At 37.0% G+C, this 18943-nt stretch overlaps 2 protein-coding genes across 21 annotated transcripts; both read left to right on the forward strand.

The window, feature by feature from the left end:
* Nucleotides 1–1053: 1053 nt before the first annotated feature.
* On the forward strand, nucleotides 1054–15781 carry LOC113502733 (antichymotrypsin-1-like). 20 transcript variants are annotated; one of them, XR_003401386.1, is made up of 11 exons: nucleotides 1054–1160; nucleotides 3555–3664; nucleotides 4059–4202; nucleotides 5130–5330; nucleotides 5626–5724; nucleotides 6145–6285; nucleotides 6545–6757; nucleotides 7006–7135; nucleotides 8112–8252; nucleotides 9754–9888; nucleotides 14193–14415. XR_003401386.1 is itself a non-coding variant. In XM_026884474.1 (10 exons), the coding sequence occupies exons 1-9, from the start codon at nucleotides 1136–1138 to the stop codon at nucleotides 13323–13325; spliced, it is 1194 nt and encodes a 397-aa protein (XP_026740275.1). In that variant the 5' UTR covers nucleotides 1054–1135; the 3' UTR covers nucleotides 13326–13335; nucleotides 15546–15781. The 20 variants fall into 20 exon arrangements, 19 of the variants coding, with proteins under 19 accessions (XP_026740275.1, XP_026740251.1, XP_026740197.1 ...); XM_026884474.1 differs by lacking the exons at nucleotides 8112–8252; nucleotides 9754–9888; nucleotides 14193–14415 and adding exons at nucleotides 13195–13335; nucleotides 15546–15781; XM_026884450.1 differs by lacking the exons at nucleotides 9754–9888; nucleotides 14193–14415 and adding an exon at nucleotides 15546–15616.
* Nucleotides 15782–16604: 823 nt separating this feature from the next.
* Nucleotides 16605–18916, forward strand: LOC113502851 (putative deoxyribonuclease TATDN1). The gene is made up of 6 exons (XM_026884583.1): nucleotides 16605–16789; nucleotides 16979–17158; nucleotides 17489–17672; nucleotides 18052–18255; nucleotides 18468–18677; nucleotides 18774–18916. Exons 1-6 carry the CDS (start codon nucleotides 16756–16758, stop codon nucleotides 18871–18873), a joined length of 912 nt encoding a protein of 303 aa, XP_026740384.1. The 5' UTR covers nucleotides 16605–16755; the 3' UTR covers nucleotides 18874–18916.
* Nucleotides 18917–18943: the final 27 nt, after the last annotated feature.

Below are 18943 nucleotides of genomic sequence, written 5' to 3' on the forward strand. Positions count from 1 at the left end.
CGCCTTTGAAGCCGCTGTCAAGCAAGTGCCAGATTAACCTAGCACCAAAAGTAGCAAATACTACGGGCCCCAACGTCTGTCTTTTTGAAAAAAAAAGGTAATACCATTTTTAAAATTGAGCCCCATTCGACGGCATACCGGGGGAAGTCTGTAGCACAAACATCGAAGATGGACTCCTTTTATTTGCCGGGGAATGAAGTATCTCCTATTTAAAGTTGCGGCCCCCTAGACAAAAAAAGAATTAGCTTTCCTGAAGGTAATTCCGATAGTTTGCAGTCCGATATTTCCGGGTTCCCGTGATTGCTTGAGCCAGTAAAAATCGTGCCTCTCTTTCTTTTCCAGGGCTGAGAAAGTCGATAAGGCTTTAATACTTAGCTATTACTTCTATTTGAAAAGCCCTTGAAAGCTATTAGCAACCTAAATCAACACTCTTTGCTATCAACCACATTTCTAACCCTGACGAAAACACCTGTGATGTTGTTGCCCTTTTTTGCCCTTTCTTAAAAGGTAAAACACAAGAAAGAGGATGGCATATCCAAATGAACGGTGTAAGGCAATACCTGGATTGGATACTAGAAGATCACACCAATATGGAAAGACCCCGCTCAAAGGAAAAACCCAAAAGCTAAGTAACAAATAATTAGGTACTTAGTTTGCATAGTACGTGAGAAAGCTATTTCTATCTGCCGGATCAATTTACCAAATACGCTTTTCTGTGTAGGAGTGTTGAGTATAAATAGCGATATATATTATTTGTTGTATAGGTAGGTATTCTGTAAGCGTATGTTTTATGAATAAATGCATATGAATAGCATATTAAGTTAGTATAAGTACGTGTAGGTGGTACACACATTAATTTTAAGGAGTTTTGAAGCCACCTACAAAGTGTATAGAAGAAATATAAAATCACTCTTACCTATATTTAGCTAATACAATAAAACTTAAAAGCTTAACCATTTTCTATGCCTTATTAAAATAACGTTTCCAGAAAAACAAAAAGAACGATTCATAAAGGAAAAAAATGTTGAGCGCGTCTGCGGATGACGTCACGACATTAACTGACAATCAGGTTTCTTATACCTTGGTGATGAGAGCTAGCTAAGGTCAGTGTGGTGCGACAACTCGATCCGGCAACATGGCGAAATTGTTCCTACTTCTGGGTACGTACAATGTTTAATAACATTCATTATTTCTTACACAATGCTCTTTACTTCATGGAAACATTTTGTTTTAACTTTTAAGAATAGTATTACACGTGTTTAATGGTTATTTTGATAATTATCTACCCAATTAGGCGGTACTTTGTAATAACTAGAATTATTAATTGGTTTCCTGCTTGATTTTAATTCCCAACGTCAATTAATATTACTAGATAATAGTTTTGTTTAATATGCATTTCAGTTATTGATAGTAAAAAGTTTAAATTGTCTTAACTTGTTTATTCAGTTCATTTGTATTTTTATGGAAATAGCAGTGGGTAGAAGTAGTCGAGTAATCTTCCTACAGCAGTCTGCCGACATTCATTGCAGTAACAGGTCCATGCTATTGATATTACAAGCATTTAAGAGACCCACTGTCACATATCACAATCTACGGTTGTGCTAACAAAAAAAAGTGATTTCAAGAAAGCATTGTCGAAAACATGTTGACGTTCCCTTTAAATATTCAACCGGTGATCGAAACTAGGGAGTTATATCTAAAATTAAATGTATCTACTAATTCCCATTAATATAACAATATTAATATTACAAACTCTCCTATACAAAATATTGTTTAAAAGTTTTCAAACATAGACTATATCTTACGGGTTATCACGAAACTGATAACCACGCATCAAACAGAAACTTTCAATCAATAGTGAACACAAAAACTAAAAACTTGTTTCTTGTTTCCACACAAAACACGACTAGTAATAATTATAAATAAGATTTGTAAAGTATTTGAGTTAAAAAAAACAGTTGAAATTGAAGGTCAAAAATGATTCGATCAAGTTTGGAAGCCATTAAGTACATAATTTTATGTTTAATAAGAGGTATATTGGGTTCCTACTTGATAAATATTATTAGACAAACATTGTCACATTATAAAAAACTTAGTGTGAACATCCAATAGCTACTTAAACGCACTTTGCCATGGAAAATATTTTGTAAATTTGTCACAATAAATACGGTTGTCTCAAGCTGGGTAATAGCTTTATGCCTAAAAAAAAATGCCTGTGTTTTTCATTATAATTATAATATGTATTCACATTCATACATATTGGATTACAATAGGTCAAGAAGTTTATCTGTAAAAATGTATTTTCTTATAAATGCTGTTTATTTTTTAATTACAAATGACCATGAACCTGTGATAGCTGAGTGGGGAAAATAATGGTTGCTTGTAATCAGCTGATCGAAATTATCACAGAGGGCACCACTGTTTTTTCCAGAAAAGACTATTGCTTTCTTGCTGAAAACTAAAATGTTAACTCTTTTGATCTTGGTCAGTGCCAAAATTACATCAAATACGTTTTGTCCTTTCGTCGTCATAACTTAACAGACAGATAGTCAGACAGACGTAGTTCATAAGAAAACAATGAGCAGTGTCTGAGTATTTTGTCCGTCTTGTTATCCTTAAGCATTATGCAAGGAAAAAATATTTAAACACGTCGTCATCATGTTTGCGTCATAAATGTACGGCGGGGTTTTTCTGTACGACGGGATTTTATCAGCTGTTTACAAAGATTTTCGAAGAAGCGTAAGCAGAGATGTAATGATTCGATTAACCTGTTTATTATTATATCTTTGACCTAAAAGTTCATTCAGCCAAGGCGATAAATATTGAGCTATTTCTATACATTACGGGGCCGCGTAGCTCTGGTATTAAATGTGATCTATCTTCGCCGGCAATGTATGTCAAGTCGTACGATGTTCTCGTCTTGTGTAAATGAGCTTCATACTCGTAGTACTACCAAGTAAATATGGTTGAGTAATTTTGTTTTTTAAGCCAAACTTGTTTTTTTTACGAAATTTTTCTGTCCCTGGCAATACGAATTACTGAAGTTCATCGCTACGCGTCGGACAAATAATGGTTTTAGGCAAAGGTTTTGAGCATCTAGGATGAGATCATTGTTAAGTTTTATGTTTTTATTTTTGCGTTAGAAACACATGTACTACGGTAATTAATATCTATTAGTTTTATATTTCTAAAATGCTAAAAGTATTTTTGGCTAGATTAAAACTTAATGAACTTCAAAGTTCCGAAATTGATAAATAATTGAATGGAAACTTAATTGCCGCATTCTAACATCATCAAATTACGTCAAAAATCGGCAATTAAGCATTTATTTAAATTACTTTTAAATACTGACGAGGAAATGTTAATTAATGACACACTTATTAACTTCAAAAAGATATAAATAACGTTTCTTATGTTGTTAAGAGTTATCTCAGGCTGTACTGAACCAATCTTAAAACTGCTTAACGATTAGTTTACCTACCTTTGTACCTTTATATTTACTTTTTATTTAAATAGGTTTTTAAATTTTTATTAAATAAATGATTTTCCTTCAGGTTTGGCGGCTGTGACCATGGCGGTCCCTTACGATAGCTACTTCCCCCCCAAGTATGAGAAGACACCGCTAGGAGAGAGCATCGACAGATCAACCATGAAACTACTTAAGGTATCCACAAGAATCACTAACGTTTTAAAGTAAATCTCGAATTCAAGGACGACAGTGAGCTATAATATTTCACCGGCTTCAAATACAATATGCGACCAAAACTTGATAAAAAAGTATGGGACCAAATGACAGCTATATCACCTTAAATCCATCGTCCGTCGTCCGAGGTTCTTGATGTACAAAGAACAGACGAAGGGAGAACCATCCCCTTAGTCGTTTAAAAACTTCCCCTAAGGTATCATGCCGTCTAGAAAAAAATAAACACTTCGTCACTTAGCAAATTGTCGTTCTTGCATACGGAGCCACATTCTTAGTGCTAGTTTTTTTATTTCTATTATTATTTTATTGTAACTTTATCTTATAGTAGTGCCTATATAATGGTATCTTTTCACAGGCGGCTTACGATGTAGCTGATGATAAGAACGTCGTATCCTCCCCACTTGGGCTCATGATGCTGCTCGCACTCTTCAATTCGGGAGCCGGTCCGGAGACCAAGGAGGAAATCATCAAGTTCCTCGGAGGCACCGACTTCAAACAGGTCAGCTAGCACTTGAACCTTAACACTCTTAACATTTGCACTAACTCTTAACATTTGCAGTGTTTTGGAGATAGGAGAAGTCGCATTACTGATTTTTTTAAATCTTTAATTATATTTAAGGGGTTTTTATCCACACGGATACGTCAACCCCATTGTGCCTTATACTAAATTTACTTACACGCTACTGAAAAGGGAATCACTGATTACATACTCGAACCAGACCACATATTCGTAATTTCCGAAAGAGGATTTAAAAAAAAAATGAGAAGACCAACATCCAAAATGTTTAATTTGAATTCCTTAATCAGTGATTCCCTTTCCCTTTTATTCTTGACACAATCCATCAGCAAATGCTGCACGACCTCAACTTTATATCGCATTACTTTGAGTCGAGCAATCGCACGATACTTATGGACAAAACGTTGTCATGAATCAGCTACACTGAAAAACACATTCACATTCATAAGGCAATTAATTTAACTCTTTCCTCTCGTTCCCGTTGACCGAATCGGTCAGATGAATTATTAGGTAAATCCCCTTAAATAATTAAACTTAAATCCCGCTCTCTGGTAGCTTGTGCTTTAATAAGATTGTTAGTATAGCAACGAACTTAGTAGAATCCCAAACCCGTTCCCTTACTGAATGTTGATGTGGTAGTTAGCTAGTCTCTTTCTTGATCTGGGTAAAGGCTCCTAGGGTAAAGCTTCCATTAAAACGGTCAAAGCCGTCGCTTAGACTAGCTGACTTCTTATAGACAATTCTCTTTGTGCAATTCCTATATAACATCATCTTTATGATCATTCCTCTACCCTTATCCCAATTATTTTATTCCTGATAGGCGCAACATGTCTTCCTTTTCCATTTCCATTTGACGACATCTCACAAGAAAGAATCTGCCACACAAGCTTTGACCTAAACTACTTTCAGACTTCAGAATCGTACGAGGAGTTGAGCAACAGGTTCGCTTCCCTGAATCCTGAGGCTCTGACTGTCGCCAACAAGATCTACGTTAGCAACCAGTTCAAACTCCAAGACTCATTCACCAGAGCCGCTGACAAGTACCGCAGCGAGGTCGACACCCTCGACTTCTCGAAGGCCGACGCCGCCGCCGCCATCATCAACAAATGGGTGAGTTCCTAATAATTCGGTTTTTGGACCGTGGAGATTAACTTGACCCCTACCGGGGAAACTGTTGCCTTATAGAATGATTAAAGGATTGTATTTATATATGTATATCATTTTAAGATTTTAAATTATTCCGTAAATATTAACATAAATTATTAAAAGTTAAATTAATTTCTTGAATCTTAATATGGAACTGTATATGTATGTATATTTGTGTTAAATTAATGTCACCATTGCATTGTAGCGTCCAGCTTAATAGATTTTATTTCATTAACCTTTACTGTTATGATATTACTAGGCTGACGAAAAAACACACGGAAACATCAAAGAACCCGTCGATGCGAGCATGCTGAGCCCCGACGTAGCTGCTGCCCTCTTCAACGTCATCTACTTCAAGGTAACCCATAATCACTTTAAACCTTATTAAACTGATCCACCGGTCTTTGTGCTTAGAAAAAAAAGTGATTATGGCGAGATTCTGAGAAACGAAAAGGTTTATATCGATCAGGGCGATTTTGACGACCTCCGTGGTCGAGTGGCGTACGCACCAGTTTCAAGGTGTCGCCAGCTCTGAGGTCCCGGGTTCGATCCCCAGTCGGGTCAATGTAAAAATTCACATTTCTACATTGTCTCGGGTTGGTGTTTGTGTTTGTGGTACCTTCGTTGTATCTGAATTCCATAACACAAGTGCTTTAGCAACTTACTTTGGGTTCAGAAAAATGTATGTGAAATTTTCCGCATTTATTTATTTATTATTATTACACTAATACTTCGTAGTAAGTGCACCATGTAACATGTGTTTTATATATTTGTCCAGGGTCATTGGCACGTACCTTTTAAGGCAGCTAACACTATGGACAAAGACTTCCACGCGAGCGACGGCAATGTCGTGAAGAAGCCGACCATGCACCTGGAACGGTCTCTGTACTACGCCGAGAGCCCCGAACTTAAAGCTAGGGTAAGCTTGTTTAAAAGTAAAAATATAATATCCCATTGCACGGATAGCCGCGTGTTTGACTTTGAGGTCACCGAGCCAAATCCACTGTGCGTGGACGTGTCGCGGAATCGATCGCCGCGTAGGACAAGCATTTGTGTGATACATGAATATTTGTCCTGGATCTGGGTGCCTTCGTGCATGACTCCTTCGACATTGGGATTAAATGTGTCAGTTTTGATGGAGAAAAAGATATTCATTGTTACGTTTTATCTGGTTTTAGCTGGTGGAGTTGCCTTACAAAGAACAAGGTTTCCGCATGGTGGTGGTTCTGCCTGATGAGGTTGACGGACTACCCGCGGTGCTCGAGAAGGCTGCTACCTCTGGACTCCTCTCCGATGTCTTCAAGCTAAGGCCCGCTGGAGCTCAGGTCCACCTAGACCTCCCCAAGTTTGATATCAAGAGCAAACTTGATTTCAACGTCATCTTACCCAAGGTATGTCGCATGTCATTACACTAATCTTAAATGTAATTAAGTAGTATTATTTTCCTTCTCTTTCCCATTAGAGATCGACTGAGTCTACAATTGTTACCATTATTAAAACCTGATCAATTGGGAATGCAAATTAATTTTTAATTTATTTGAACGTCAACCTCAACTGCGGGTTTTCCGTTAAAGACAAATAAAACAAAAATTAAATTAATATTAATGATGGCAGCTTACTAATTCGTTTCGTATTACAGATTGGAGTGTCCAAACTTTTCAACGAAGCCGCGACCGGTATTGTAAATGCTCCAGTCAAGGTGTCCAAGGCTTTCCAGGAAGCCTTCATCAAGGTCGACGAGGAGGGCGCTGAGGCCGGAGCTTTCACTGGTTCGTAGAAACAAACTGATCTTATAAATATTAGTGTTCACGATCATTTTATCCCAGTGGTTGTAATGAGACCAGTTGGGAGGCCAGAAAATTTCGAAAATCAAACTCGGAAAAAACTTACTCATTTCAACAATGGTATTCAGTTTCCATCAAGTGTCTTTAAAGTTGTACTGGTTCTAAATCAGTCTATCAGACTATACCTAGTCATAAAATAGTTCTAGATCAGTCTTTTCAGCCTACCAGGCTGGAGCTACTCGCAAGAATATGACTGGTCAAAGAGTCTATCGCACTGGTTGTTTTAGAACTACTATGATGTGAACTGCCCCTTAATCTTTTGTGAAACGGTCAATATAGACACTTGATCAGGATATGTTTTCACCATTAAGATTTGTTCTCTGACTAACAGAAGTCAATCTACCTTTCCACTGGACCTTTTGCCGTTGATGTGTCTCTGGTTTCCGTAACACGTTATCGCACACAGTGTACAACAGAACATCTTCTTTATGGTTCCGTGAGATCTTTAATTTACCCATCTCAAAGATAGGCAGTTCTTTGTTAAAACTCGCCCAAAATTGAAAAGAAATACCTTTGGTCTAACTGAATCTCTTCTATTTATCGCTTATCAACTGATTTTAGTTATCAGAGTCTTAGTTCAATGAAACTCCAATTAGAGTTTATACCTTTAATTTGTTGCCAAAATTTTGCCCTATTGACATTGCTACTACTGGCTAACTTCTACCGTACATAATACCGCGACGTCATGATGCAAGGTTCCAAGACATACGACTTTTACTTCTTTAGCGCTTATGAGGACAGTTCCCCTTTAAAAGTTAAGAAATAATTTTAATCATCCAAATTTTTCTCGTTCGCCACAACGAACGCCGTGTATCGCTTTACAAGACCACAAAGAAGGTTTACTGATTATGACGTTGTCTGACCAACAATTACATCATTGACATTGGATTATATTTTGCAGGACTTATAATGGTAGAATTGTCTTCATTATCTGAGCCACCGGCGCCAATAATGTTTACCGTTGACCGGCCATTCTTGTATCTCATCCTGTTCGAAGACAAATTAGTGTTTGCTGGCACACACGCCCATTGATCTGAACTTCGTACGTACACACTACTTAATCTTTGAATCCTTCGACTGGCTTGGCTTTCGCTAATCCCTACCTTCATCTTTCTGATGTAGCCCATTGCACGTTGATAACATCATAATATATTTTAGTACCATCGAATGACCGCAAATCTGCCAAGCCCAAGGTCTACAGTTCGATCCCAAGGCACGCATCAGATTTTCGTATGTTGTGTCCGTTTTAGCAAAAAATAGTGAGTTTAGGGCGCGTCAAAATGTATAGGGAAACACGCTTGTAAACGCATATGCGCGCAGCTGAAATCAGTTAAGACATATGACCGTCATCAGAAAATAGTTTTGTCCTGTCCCTTAAACCAATTCCTAAAACCTTCAATTTTTCAAGAATTTAGGTATCAATCAGCCCAAGCCACCATATTTTAATAGGTAGGTTCCTACAACGCCCATTATTGTACCAATACTTCTAAGGCACTTTTTTTTATTAAATTTGCCTGTGGTAACCGACGTCCCATATCAAGTTAGATTGGACAATATCTAGTACGATTCAAATTTGCTATAATTCTGCGACATTTACAGGAGTACTCGCAGTACCACCATCGGCTTCATACTTTCAACCTCAACCAATATACTTTACTGTAGACCGCCCATTCTTATACTTGGTCCTTAATGAAGAGACCATTGTTTTTACTGGAACCTACTCACATTGAGGTGAGCCGATGTTTTCGATATTCCAAAGTAAATCATCATTCATGGGCAATTCATGTTATATTTGATAGAAGTCTTCTTTTTTAAATTCATATATCATGCTATTTTGTTCCCTAGCCTGTCCGCATCTGAAGTACAACCTATACTAAATTAAAATTATTTGGATGGCTTGGCCTAACGTAAGAGACCGGTAGTTTCTTCCACATCCATAATACTAAATAGTATAAAGGAATAGTAGGAATAAACATTGTATATGCCGCCTAGACCGGATATCTACTTCACAGTAGACCGTCCATTCCTATACCTACTCCTCAATGAGGATAAGGTTATTTTTGCCGGCACCTACACGCACTGAGGTGAGCCGAAGATTTCCACAATTATAGTATTGGGACTCGTGATTAATAGATCTACTGAATGTTGAAAATCTGTTCATTGTTGCGGCCATTTTGATTAACTGATTTCTTATTTGTAATAGGTATTTAGGTCTTAGGCTATTTTAGGGAGGGATATATACTCTTTTATACCAGAATGCTTAACGTTATCCTTTTGGGGACTGACAGCGGAGTCTTAGCAATTGGATTCTGTTTCACCCGTTAGGTATGGAACCGTAGGAACAGAATTTCGTTATAGCTGGTTTAGACCGGAGCTAGGGCGGCGAAATTTTCAGATACAAAATTAGCTCGTCACTTTCAGTAGTCGCGTCTTCTGTGAGCTTACAAGCGGTCGTGGAGAATCTCAAAATATTGTCCATAAAATCCTACAAAAAATAATAACATCAAATAAATACTGGTTTTAAATGAAACTGGCATTTGCAGGTTTCTTATCAACAAAGAGTGCAATGATAATGATACCGCCTTTAAGGGACATTTACTTCAAGGTAGATCGTCCATTCCTATACCTTCTTCTCAATGAGGATAAGGTTATTTTTGCTGGCACAAACACGCACTGAGGTGAGCCGAATGTTTCCACAAATATATTCATGTGAAAAGTGATTAATGCATCAACGGAATATTCTTAACTTGTTCATTGTTTTGACCACCCTGTGTGACCTAAACCAACTCATTTTCAGCATGTAGGTTTTGGGAAATGGATCGGATTTAACAGAGAAAGGCATTATACTGACTGCCGACGCCGAGGTTATGGCGTAATGATACTCTCGTCGACTAAAACACCTTGATCACCTACTTTTGCATAGGCCAGTGTTACGGGATCGCTCACCCATACTCTGCGCCACTCTGGCAAGAAAATGGTTTTTCTTGAATGTTAGAGGAACTGCGACCACCTCTTATCATCAGGACTCTTACCGTAGTGAAGGGAAGATGCCACTGCAGTCGCGCACGCAGTGTTCTTCTTCTAAAATAGGAAAAGACATCTTCTCTCTAGTCACATTGTAGAATTCTCCCTTGTTTAAAAAAAAGGAATACTGCGTGAGTTTCCAGGTCACAAAAAAAAAACACGTGTTACGAAGTGAACCGTGAATCCGTGATGTCACATAATTTGGGCAACGTGTGCATTTTTTAAATTCCTCGGAAAATCCTGTGTTTATAGTAAAGGATGACTTGCTAGTTCTTGCTTAGAGCATGCTTCTTCAATGACCTTAGTGTGTACCTTTATCCAGTAAGTCCCCTTCCAAGATACAAATGAAACCTTCTGCAATCCTAAAGTAGTGACTACTGAGTAGCTTATAGCTCCAACAAACGTTTACCATTACCAAATCAGTGTGCGTAATTTGTGCGTACAACTAACTTCTCCCAGCTAATCTAGTAATTTTCATTTACAGGAGCAATAGCAGTACCAACCTCTCTTATTATAAACCCGATACCACCGATCCAGTTCAATGTAGACCGCCCATTTTTGTACCTAATCGTCTACGAAGATAAAATACTTTTTGCTGGTACCAACACCAAATAAGGCGAGAATTTTCAATATGTCAGTATAAATCAGTATGCTAGCATGATTCCAGCATCACTGAGTTTCAAAGCTATCCTGGTTCTCTGATCTTCTTGATACTTCTATCTTCTTTTCTTCAGGCTGTTTTGGTTTATGCCTTCACGCTTCTGAGTAAAACGCTATGCCTGCAATGCCTTTAAATCATTCTGCTTTCAAGCGCCACATCATTTTAATGTCAACAACCACAAAAAATATCAAAATCAATTACATGAAATATATATGTATGATTGCTGATAAACACTGTCTATGGTAAACATAAACTTAAATTAGGCCGGAATAGAAAAGTGGCTGAATGTCCTTTAGTATCGAGAGTTCAATCATTGAGGTTGTAGTTAAAGGTTCACTGCTCGAATTTCGAAAAAAGACAATCCCAAAAGATACTGATCCCGTTTAGGACGCGTCTAGATCAAGAAGCCTGCCAAAACTTCTTAAATCGACACCCTCGCTCCTTTCCACAACTGCAAGTGTTACTTTTATAGGTGGTTGATGGTAGGTTCCCTTTCTTAAGCCACCACCTTCCAAAATCTACTTCAGAATAAATCTTCAAATATACAACTTCCCAATTAAACTTTTATAACTTTGTCCGGTACAAACATAGCAGTGAGTCGAGCGTCAATATGTAAACAAAACTATCTGGAATTTACAGGACTCATAATAGCTTTAAAATCCGGAAGATGGCGCCCACACCCCGCAATCGTCTTTAAAGTAGACCGGCCATTCCTATACCTTCTTCTCAATGAGGATAAGGTTATTTTTGCCGGCACCTACACGCACTAAGGTGAGTTTAGTGGGTGGCCATGTTTAATAACAAATGAATGGCCAGGTGTTACTTACCTTGTCTTAGTTTCTCCACCTAAAACTGGTCTTCCTGGTGGACCCATTCATTGTTTTGTCCAGTCATGTCCATGTGTAGTACTTAGTCGATCGGGAATCTGGTTTTGCGCAGCTGTATATGTGCGATGGTGAGCGGAAGTATTTGGTCAGCGATTCATAGGTACATATTGCTGCCTCTTCAATTTTAATATAAATGTTACCGGTTACATCGAAAATAATTATTTTCTGCTTTGACAAACACACACTGTGTGCAGATCCAATATGTTTTAGTTTATTCCCGTTACGCCGTTATTTTAGTTTACATTACTTTCCATTAAATTTTCAAGGAGGATACGAGTCTATTGCCGGCTTGCCGGCTGCAATATCCAATAAAATAATGATTAGTTTAGACTGCGCAGGCGCAGAGTTACTGTCAATTGCAAATGCGATCGATTTACAAATCCCATCTTGATATGGCAAATTACATCCAGCACCAGTTGCCGAGTGATATAGTAGGTAACTGTGCCAAAGTCATTGTGGACGACGTGTCGCGGGTTTGATCCCCGCTGAGAACTAGCATTTGTGTCCTCCACATACACTCTCCCGAGTCTTTATGCATATGATTTTAATGTTTGAAAAACCCGCGCGTCGCGGTTTAAATTCCTTACTGCAAAAAAAAAAAAAAGAATAAATAAACTGGCTTTCACAGGACTTATAGCAGTACTGGAATCTTCGTTCTATTCACCGCCTGAGCCAATCTTCTTTACAGTAGACCGTCCATTCCTATACCTACTCCTCAATGAGGATAAGGTTATTTTTGCCGGCACCTACACGCACTGAGGTGAGCTAAAGTGAAAAGCGTTCAGTTCACCTCTTTTTGCTTATTCATTTAGAGTGGCCATTCGCGTTTCTATCTTGCATAATAAGTTACAATTTTCATCACATTTCTTTTGATAGTCGCCATATTAGATGCGTTGGCTTTGATAGGGAAAAAAGAAAGACTTCGATTCGACCTGAATATTTAGAGTCAAATCGACATTAATTCTCCATCAGAATGAGTTATGAGCCCAGAACCTCATAGCTGATATCTTTAATATTCAAATTCGATGGCTAGGGGGTAACAGCCTCTTTACCTAAGCAATAATTCCAGATCAAGTGATATTTAGAAACGTTACCTATAGCAGAAATGTCACTCCCGATCACAATTAAGCCCTTAGTACCTTATAGTATGAAAGCTTCACGATCTAAACAAAAGTTGTTGCTCATAACTTAAAGTACACTGTTATTAACAGGTGGAAGATTTATGCTTCTATCAGCAGACTATACGCCGGCACCGAAAAAGAAATTCATAGTTAATCATTCGTTTTTATATTTGGTCTTGAAGGACGATATTATTCTTGTTGCTGGGGCTTTGACCAGTTAGAGGTATATTGATTTAATACTATGACATTTAGAAAGTAGTTCTGCATATTTTATTTGAGTGTCACTTGCAGGAATGGTTCTAACGGCTCTCTCGGCCGACTCGCGCCCACCGCAGGCGATCAAGTTTACCGTAGACCGTCCATTCCTGTTTATAATTATATTCGAAGACAAAGTAATCTTTGCTGGCACCTATACGAGATAAGGTGACTTTGGTACGTCAAGCGTCAAATTGGGTTCTTAATACGATTTTCGGCACAAAAGATTGCTGCACGATTGTCGTTTTTTTTAATTAGCACTATGCTTTTGCACGGGAATTTTATTATTAAGCCAGCCATGCGCTGTACGTTGATTACGAGTTTTGTGTATTACCTTGATCTTATGGTCTTCTTAGTATAGCTGCTTGAAAGTTTTTAGGTAGTCAGCGTTCTTCTCTTTCCGACGTCCATGAAAATTAGATTGCAAAAAAAATCTATTGTTCAAATTCTAATTCCCACTCTAAAACATTCATATATCATTGGTAAAATTTGGTATGTTAACTCAGCTTGATTTACTAACGGCTTAGCTAAATGGGAAGTGGCTAATATTTATTTATATCTATTAAACATTACGTTTTATTTCATTAACAACATCATTTACTTATAATAATCTTGTTATCACGTAAGTGGGCATGTAACTAACAGTTCGGAAAAAGCTCTTTTATAATTATTTATTGAACAATGGTTTGCTGACGCGTATTTATCGGGATTGCCCGACTATATTCGGTGGTCAGAGATTTAATTCGAAATTCCGCCAGATTCATGAATAAAGACTTCGGTAAGGTCCAAAAATAGTCGGATGTAAGCGTTGTTAAATAAATAATTTAGAACCAGTCTTACGAAATTATTCTAATGTGCTTTGCATTCTCAAATGTGCTTTTTTTACTGCCTGTCGATGCAATGAAGATAAATTACGTATTCGGCATTGTTTTTACTGTCTTGCTTTTACAACTGCAAAAATCCTTCTTTTAAGTAGTGGTTATGGTGGAAGTGGTGGTTAAAAGATAAGTTATTTAAAGATGTTCATTCCGCAGGTGCTTTTATCGTCCCGTGTTCTTCAGCCTACCGCCCACCGCCACCAATTTTCTTCAATGTTGATCGTCCTTTCCTCTACGCAATCCTGCAAGGCGATAGCATTTTATTTGCCGGCACTTATTCACATTAATCCCCAAATTGAATTGAAATGTCAAAATTCAATTTGCTCACAAGAGGACAAAACTCAATTTGTTAAAATAAATTCATAAAAAGATTTGAAAATTCGTTTTTATTTTCGATAAACCTGCAGTCATGAAGTTATAGATTATTTTTGGTGAGATCCAACTCATTCCAATTTTTGCTTATGTCCGAATTGTCTCATCCAGGATTAGGGAAACCCTCAGCTTAAATTTGGAGAATGAAAAGTTATTATTAAGATAAATTCCCTTCGCAGGTGCCATTGCCGTCTTTTACTCTTCAAACTACCGCCCACCGCCACCAATTTTCTTCAATGTTGATCGTCCTTTCCTCTACGCAATCCTACAAGGCGAAAACATCCTATTTGCCGGCACATACACACACTAGTCGACTTCTTGTTTTGCAATGTAAAACTCAATAAACTCAAAAATAAATTTATAAAAGATTTTCTATCTTCTTTTCTTTTCTTTTCTATTTGAGAATTTGTTTTTTTTTCTCAGTATAAGTATACTCCATGGTTAGCATGGACGTTATAAATTGTACTTACATATTCCTTATTTTTATGAGAATGAACTCTCAGCAGGATTTGCATAATTTCTAAATTGATTGCTTTATATTTTAGGCAAAAACACATTTTCCAAACTCAATTTTCTCAGTACCCTTCCATTCTTGGTTTGATTTACTAACAGCTTATAGTCACAATGCAGAGTTACTAATATCTTTACTATGAATTTAAAACCTTCCGTAATTTGGCATGAGGGTAATGGGTATCTAAAACTTAAGATATTACTGATTCTGACACTTCTTTCTAAATATTAACGTCGTATTTCGGTGCCTACTGCCACCGCTTGGAATAAGACAGTTACATTTGATGAAGGAACACGGCATAAAGCTCTGTCTCACACGGTCTCGGTCTCTTTCCGTCTCGCTTCCACAAGTGCACTTATTATAAGTTTTATAAGCGCTGGTGGTAGGCCCTCAGTTTAATTTAGAACACTAAAATTATTATTAAATGATGCAACGGTTTACTTGTGCGTATTAATCGGGATTGCCCGACTAGTTTCGGACCCAACCGGAGTCCTTAATCATGAGCTGACGCAGATCAAACTATCGGGCAATCTCGATTAATACGCGTGTTTTAACAGTTGCATGATCTAAAGATAGTTATTACACTAAAGGGATGTTATTTAATTTTAACGACGTTCACTTCACAGGTGCCATTGCCGTCTTCGATTCTTTACCGTACCAAGAACCGGAACCAATTCTCTTCAACGTTGACCGCCCCTTCTTGTACGCTATCCTACAAGGCGAAAGCATACTATTCGCCGGCACATATTCCCATTAATTGTCATTTAATTATATGAAACCTATTTTGTATCAAGAAATGTAAGCCTCAATTTTGACGTAAGCTTAGAAGCCTCAGTTTTATAATAAACAATATACAAAAATATTTAAGAAATCGTTTTATTTCTATACACGTGCACCCATTGAGTTTTTACTACAGTAATGTGTACTTGAAATAATTAGAATTCATTTCATGTTGTCGTTTCGTCTAAATTATGATAATAAAGTACCTATTTAAAGAATAATGTATTATGAAAAGTATATCTTCATTATACTTACTTTTATTTGTTCAAACTCGTTCAAAACAATCTATTTTCATGGAAGAAAAAAAATATCAGCTGTTTTTTATTCTACTCTTTAATATAAACCTATTACTAGATATGTACAAGTTAAGTGAACTAGACTTGCTCTTACTTATTTCTCTCGTTTAGCAGCTAGCACACGCACCTATAGTGGAAAAGATTGAGGTTCAAGTTTTAATCATCGCTCTGTAAAATGATTCTATACATATTTAATCTCCATCAAGAGAAGATTACAAGACTTTTTGTAGAAAAGGAAAGGTTTTATTCAGTCGAATTCACTAAAATATTTATCTCTGTTATGTAGACACAGGGGTTTTTCTTAGTCTTTTATACTTTGAGTTCTTAAATATAATTATAATATCTTTAAATTGTCTGTATTTAAAAAACCTTATTTTTTAAGATATTTTCTGAGATCTAGCTAATAATATTGAGACCACACTTTATAGGTCGTTGCTTTAACTTTACTACTAACTACCATACTGTATTACTATACTCTTTGCTACTAACTACATTTCGCGACTTCCCAGTGTAGTCCCAGTTCATACGAAGATTAGTATATTTATACGGACATCGCCCATCGAAGTTAATTATTTTAATCAAAGTAAGTATTTATTTGCTGTGGTATTTATTTAAAATCTGTGACAAGGAGGTGTCAAATGAAAGACTTCAAGAAACTAACCTCAAAATAAATTTGTGTAAATATTGTAAATAAACAGCAAGCAGTTATTATTGCACGCTCTATTTTCTTATAAGACCTTATTTGTAAGATTTATATTCCATGAAAAGAATGGTTTCACTAAGGAAATATATAGGTAAGTACCTGTTTATGGAAGTATTTTCGAGTTAATTCATAAATTACCCAGGAATAAAGGCTATGATAGCTACGAAATAAAAGTTTTAATACGTTTTGCGTTCACATTCTCAAGAATCTTAGAAGACCTTATTAATTGTTCTATACCTCTGCCTCTGGAAGGCACTAATATCTGACTTAAAAATTTTAGATATAGGAGCTAACCTCACAGATGAAATGTACCAGGGTATATATCATGGCTCCAAGAAACATGAGCCTGATCTTGACACCGTACTCACTCGGAGCTGGACCGCCGGCCTCGACAAAATGATAATAACTGGTGGCTCCTTGACGGACAGCAAGAAAGCTATAGAGATGGCACAGTCCGATTGTAAGTTTTAATTTTTATTTCTGTTAGGGAAGTTTTATCAAAATTTAAGTATAAGTATTGCTTGAATTCGTCTACTAAAATAGTCATAGGAATAATTGTCAGTAGAAAAATTATGTAAAAATAATCTTTCCAGCTCTTGGAGGCCATACCTTTTGTAGCTAGTCCCAAGATTTGAAGTTTAATCAAAGCAAGGAGTGATGTGAGAAATATTCCTTTTCATAAACACCTTTTTCAAACTAGGAATATACACAAAAAAAAGTGTTACCGTATAGGCCTACTGATTTCTTCATAATTTAAGCTGTTGTTGTTTTTATTTCTATATTTTTACAGCCCGACTCTTCGCAACAGTTGGATGCCATCCAACAAGATGTACAGATTTTATACCTGATCCAGAGACTTATCTGAATAGCCTAAAGGATCTCATCAAAGAAAATAAAGAAAAAGTTGTTGCTGTTGGAGAATGCGGCCTAGACTATGACCGACTTAACTTCTGTGAGAAGGATGTGCAGCTCAAGTAATTATTCAGTTATTATTCTTGTATTGTAAATTTTAATGCCTGTAGCACACTATCTTTAGTTCATATTATAACTAATGGCTTACTCAGGTATATTATAATATGCCTTGTGCTCATCTTGTCAGGTCATTTCACCTGGTCAGATACAGATCGCATTTTTCCGATCTTTTTACATTGATTTCTTCCTTCTCTCAATAACATAATAAGGTTCTCCAATTCAGTCAGTCACTAGTGAGATTCTCATCCTCCATAGTGCGTATTTTTTTTAAAACGACTCCCGCTTTAATGAATTTAATCCTTGTGTAGCGGGGGGTTTCACAAACGTATAAATCAAGCACAAAAGATACCTAGCCTCACTAATCATACAAATATTTTTCAGGTATTTTGAATATCAATTGCAATTGAGTCGTGAGTTCAACCTCCCGCTGTTTCTACATTGCCGCGCGGCTGCTGACGACCTGGTCACCATTCTGGAGAGGAATCGCGAGTCGGTCGTAGGCGGCGTCGTCCACTCCTTCGACGGCACTGAGGATGCTCTTCACAAGATACTCAACTTAGGAATGTACATAGGTATTAATGGATGGTCAGTTGAGTACCTACGTAGTTTAGTTTTAGTTAGGTACTTATAATAATGTCCTGCCCGTGTTGCGGCCATAGCCTGCTGTGCAGGACATCGTCACACGTTCATATCATTACATCTAAAACTTCAAAGTAGTAGAGTACGTCAGTGCGTCAGTTTTTCCTTGTATTGAAATGATTCAACAAATTAACCCCCTTATTATCTCTCGCTTACAGTTCGTTGAGAACAGAAGAGAATTTGAAGGTAGCATCTCTAATACCCACGGATAGACTCATGATTGAGACGGATTGTCCGTGGTGCGAGGTGAAGCCAACACACCCTGGATACCGGCACGTGGTAACCAAGTACCCAGCTGTGAAGAAAGAAAAGTATTCTGCGGCGTCGGCGACTCAAGTGAAAAACAGGAACGAGCCCGCGAACATCGTGTAAGTTTAAAACACAAGAAAGTTATAACTTTATAATTATCTTTAATTTGTTGGCAGGTACATTACTAAAGTGATTTGTTTGGTTTCTTCTTTCAGAAAAGTTCTAGAGATTTTAGCAGCAATTCGTAATGAAAATATAGAAGAATTAGCAGCAGCTATTTATGAAAATACTACCAGGTTATTCTTTAATAAATAATGTTTAAGTCATATTAAATAAAATTAAAACACTTCTATTTAATTACTTGTTATTTTTCTTATGAATGATC

This window comes from Trichoplusia ni, chromosome 2 (genome assembly GCF_003590095.1).
Source record: "Trichoplusia ni isolate ovarian cell line Hi5 chromosome 2, tn1, whole genome shotgun sequence".
Classification (NCBI taxonomy): Eukaryota; Metazoa; Arthropoda; class Insecta; order Lepidoptera; family Noctuidae; genus Trichoplusia; species Trichoplusia ni.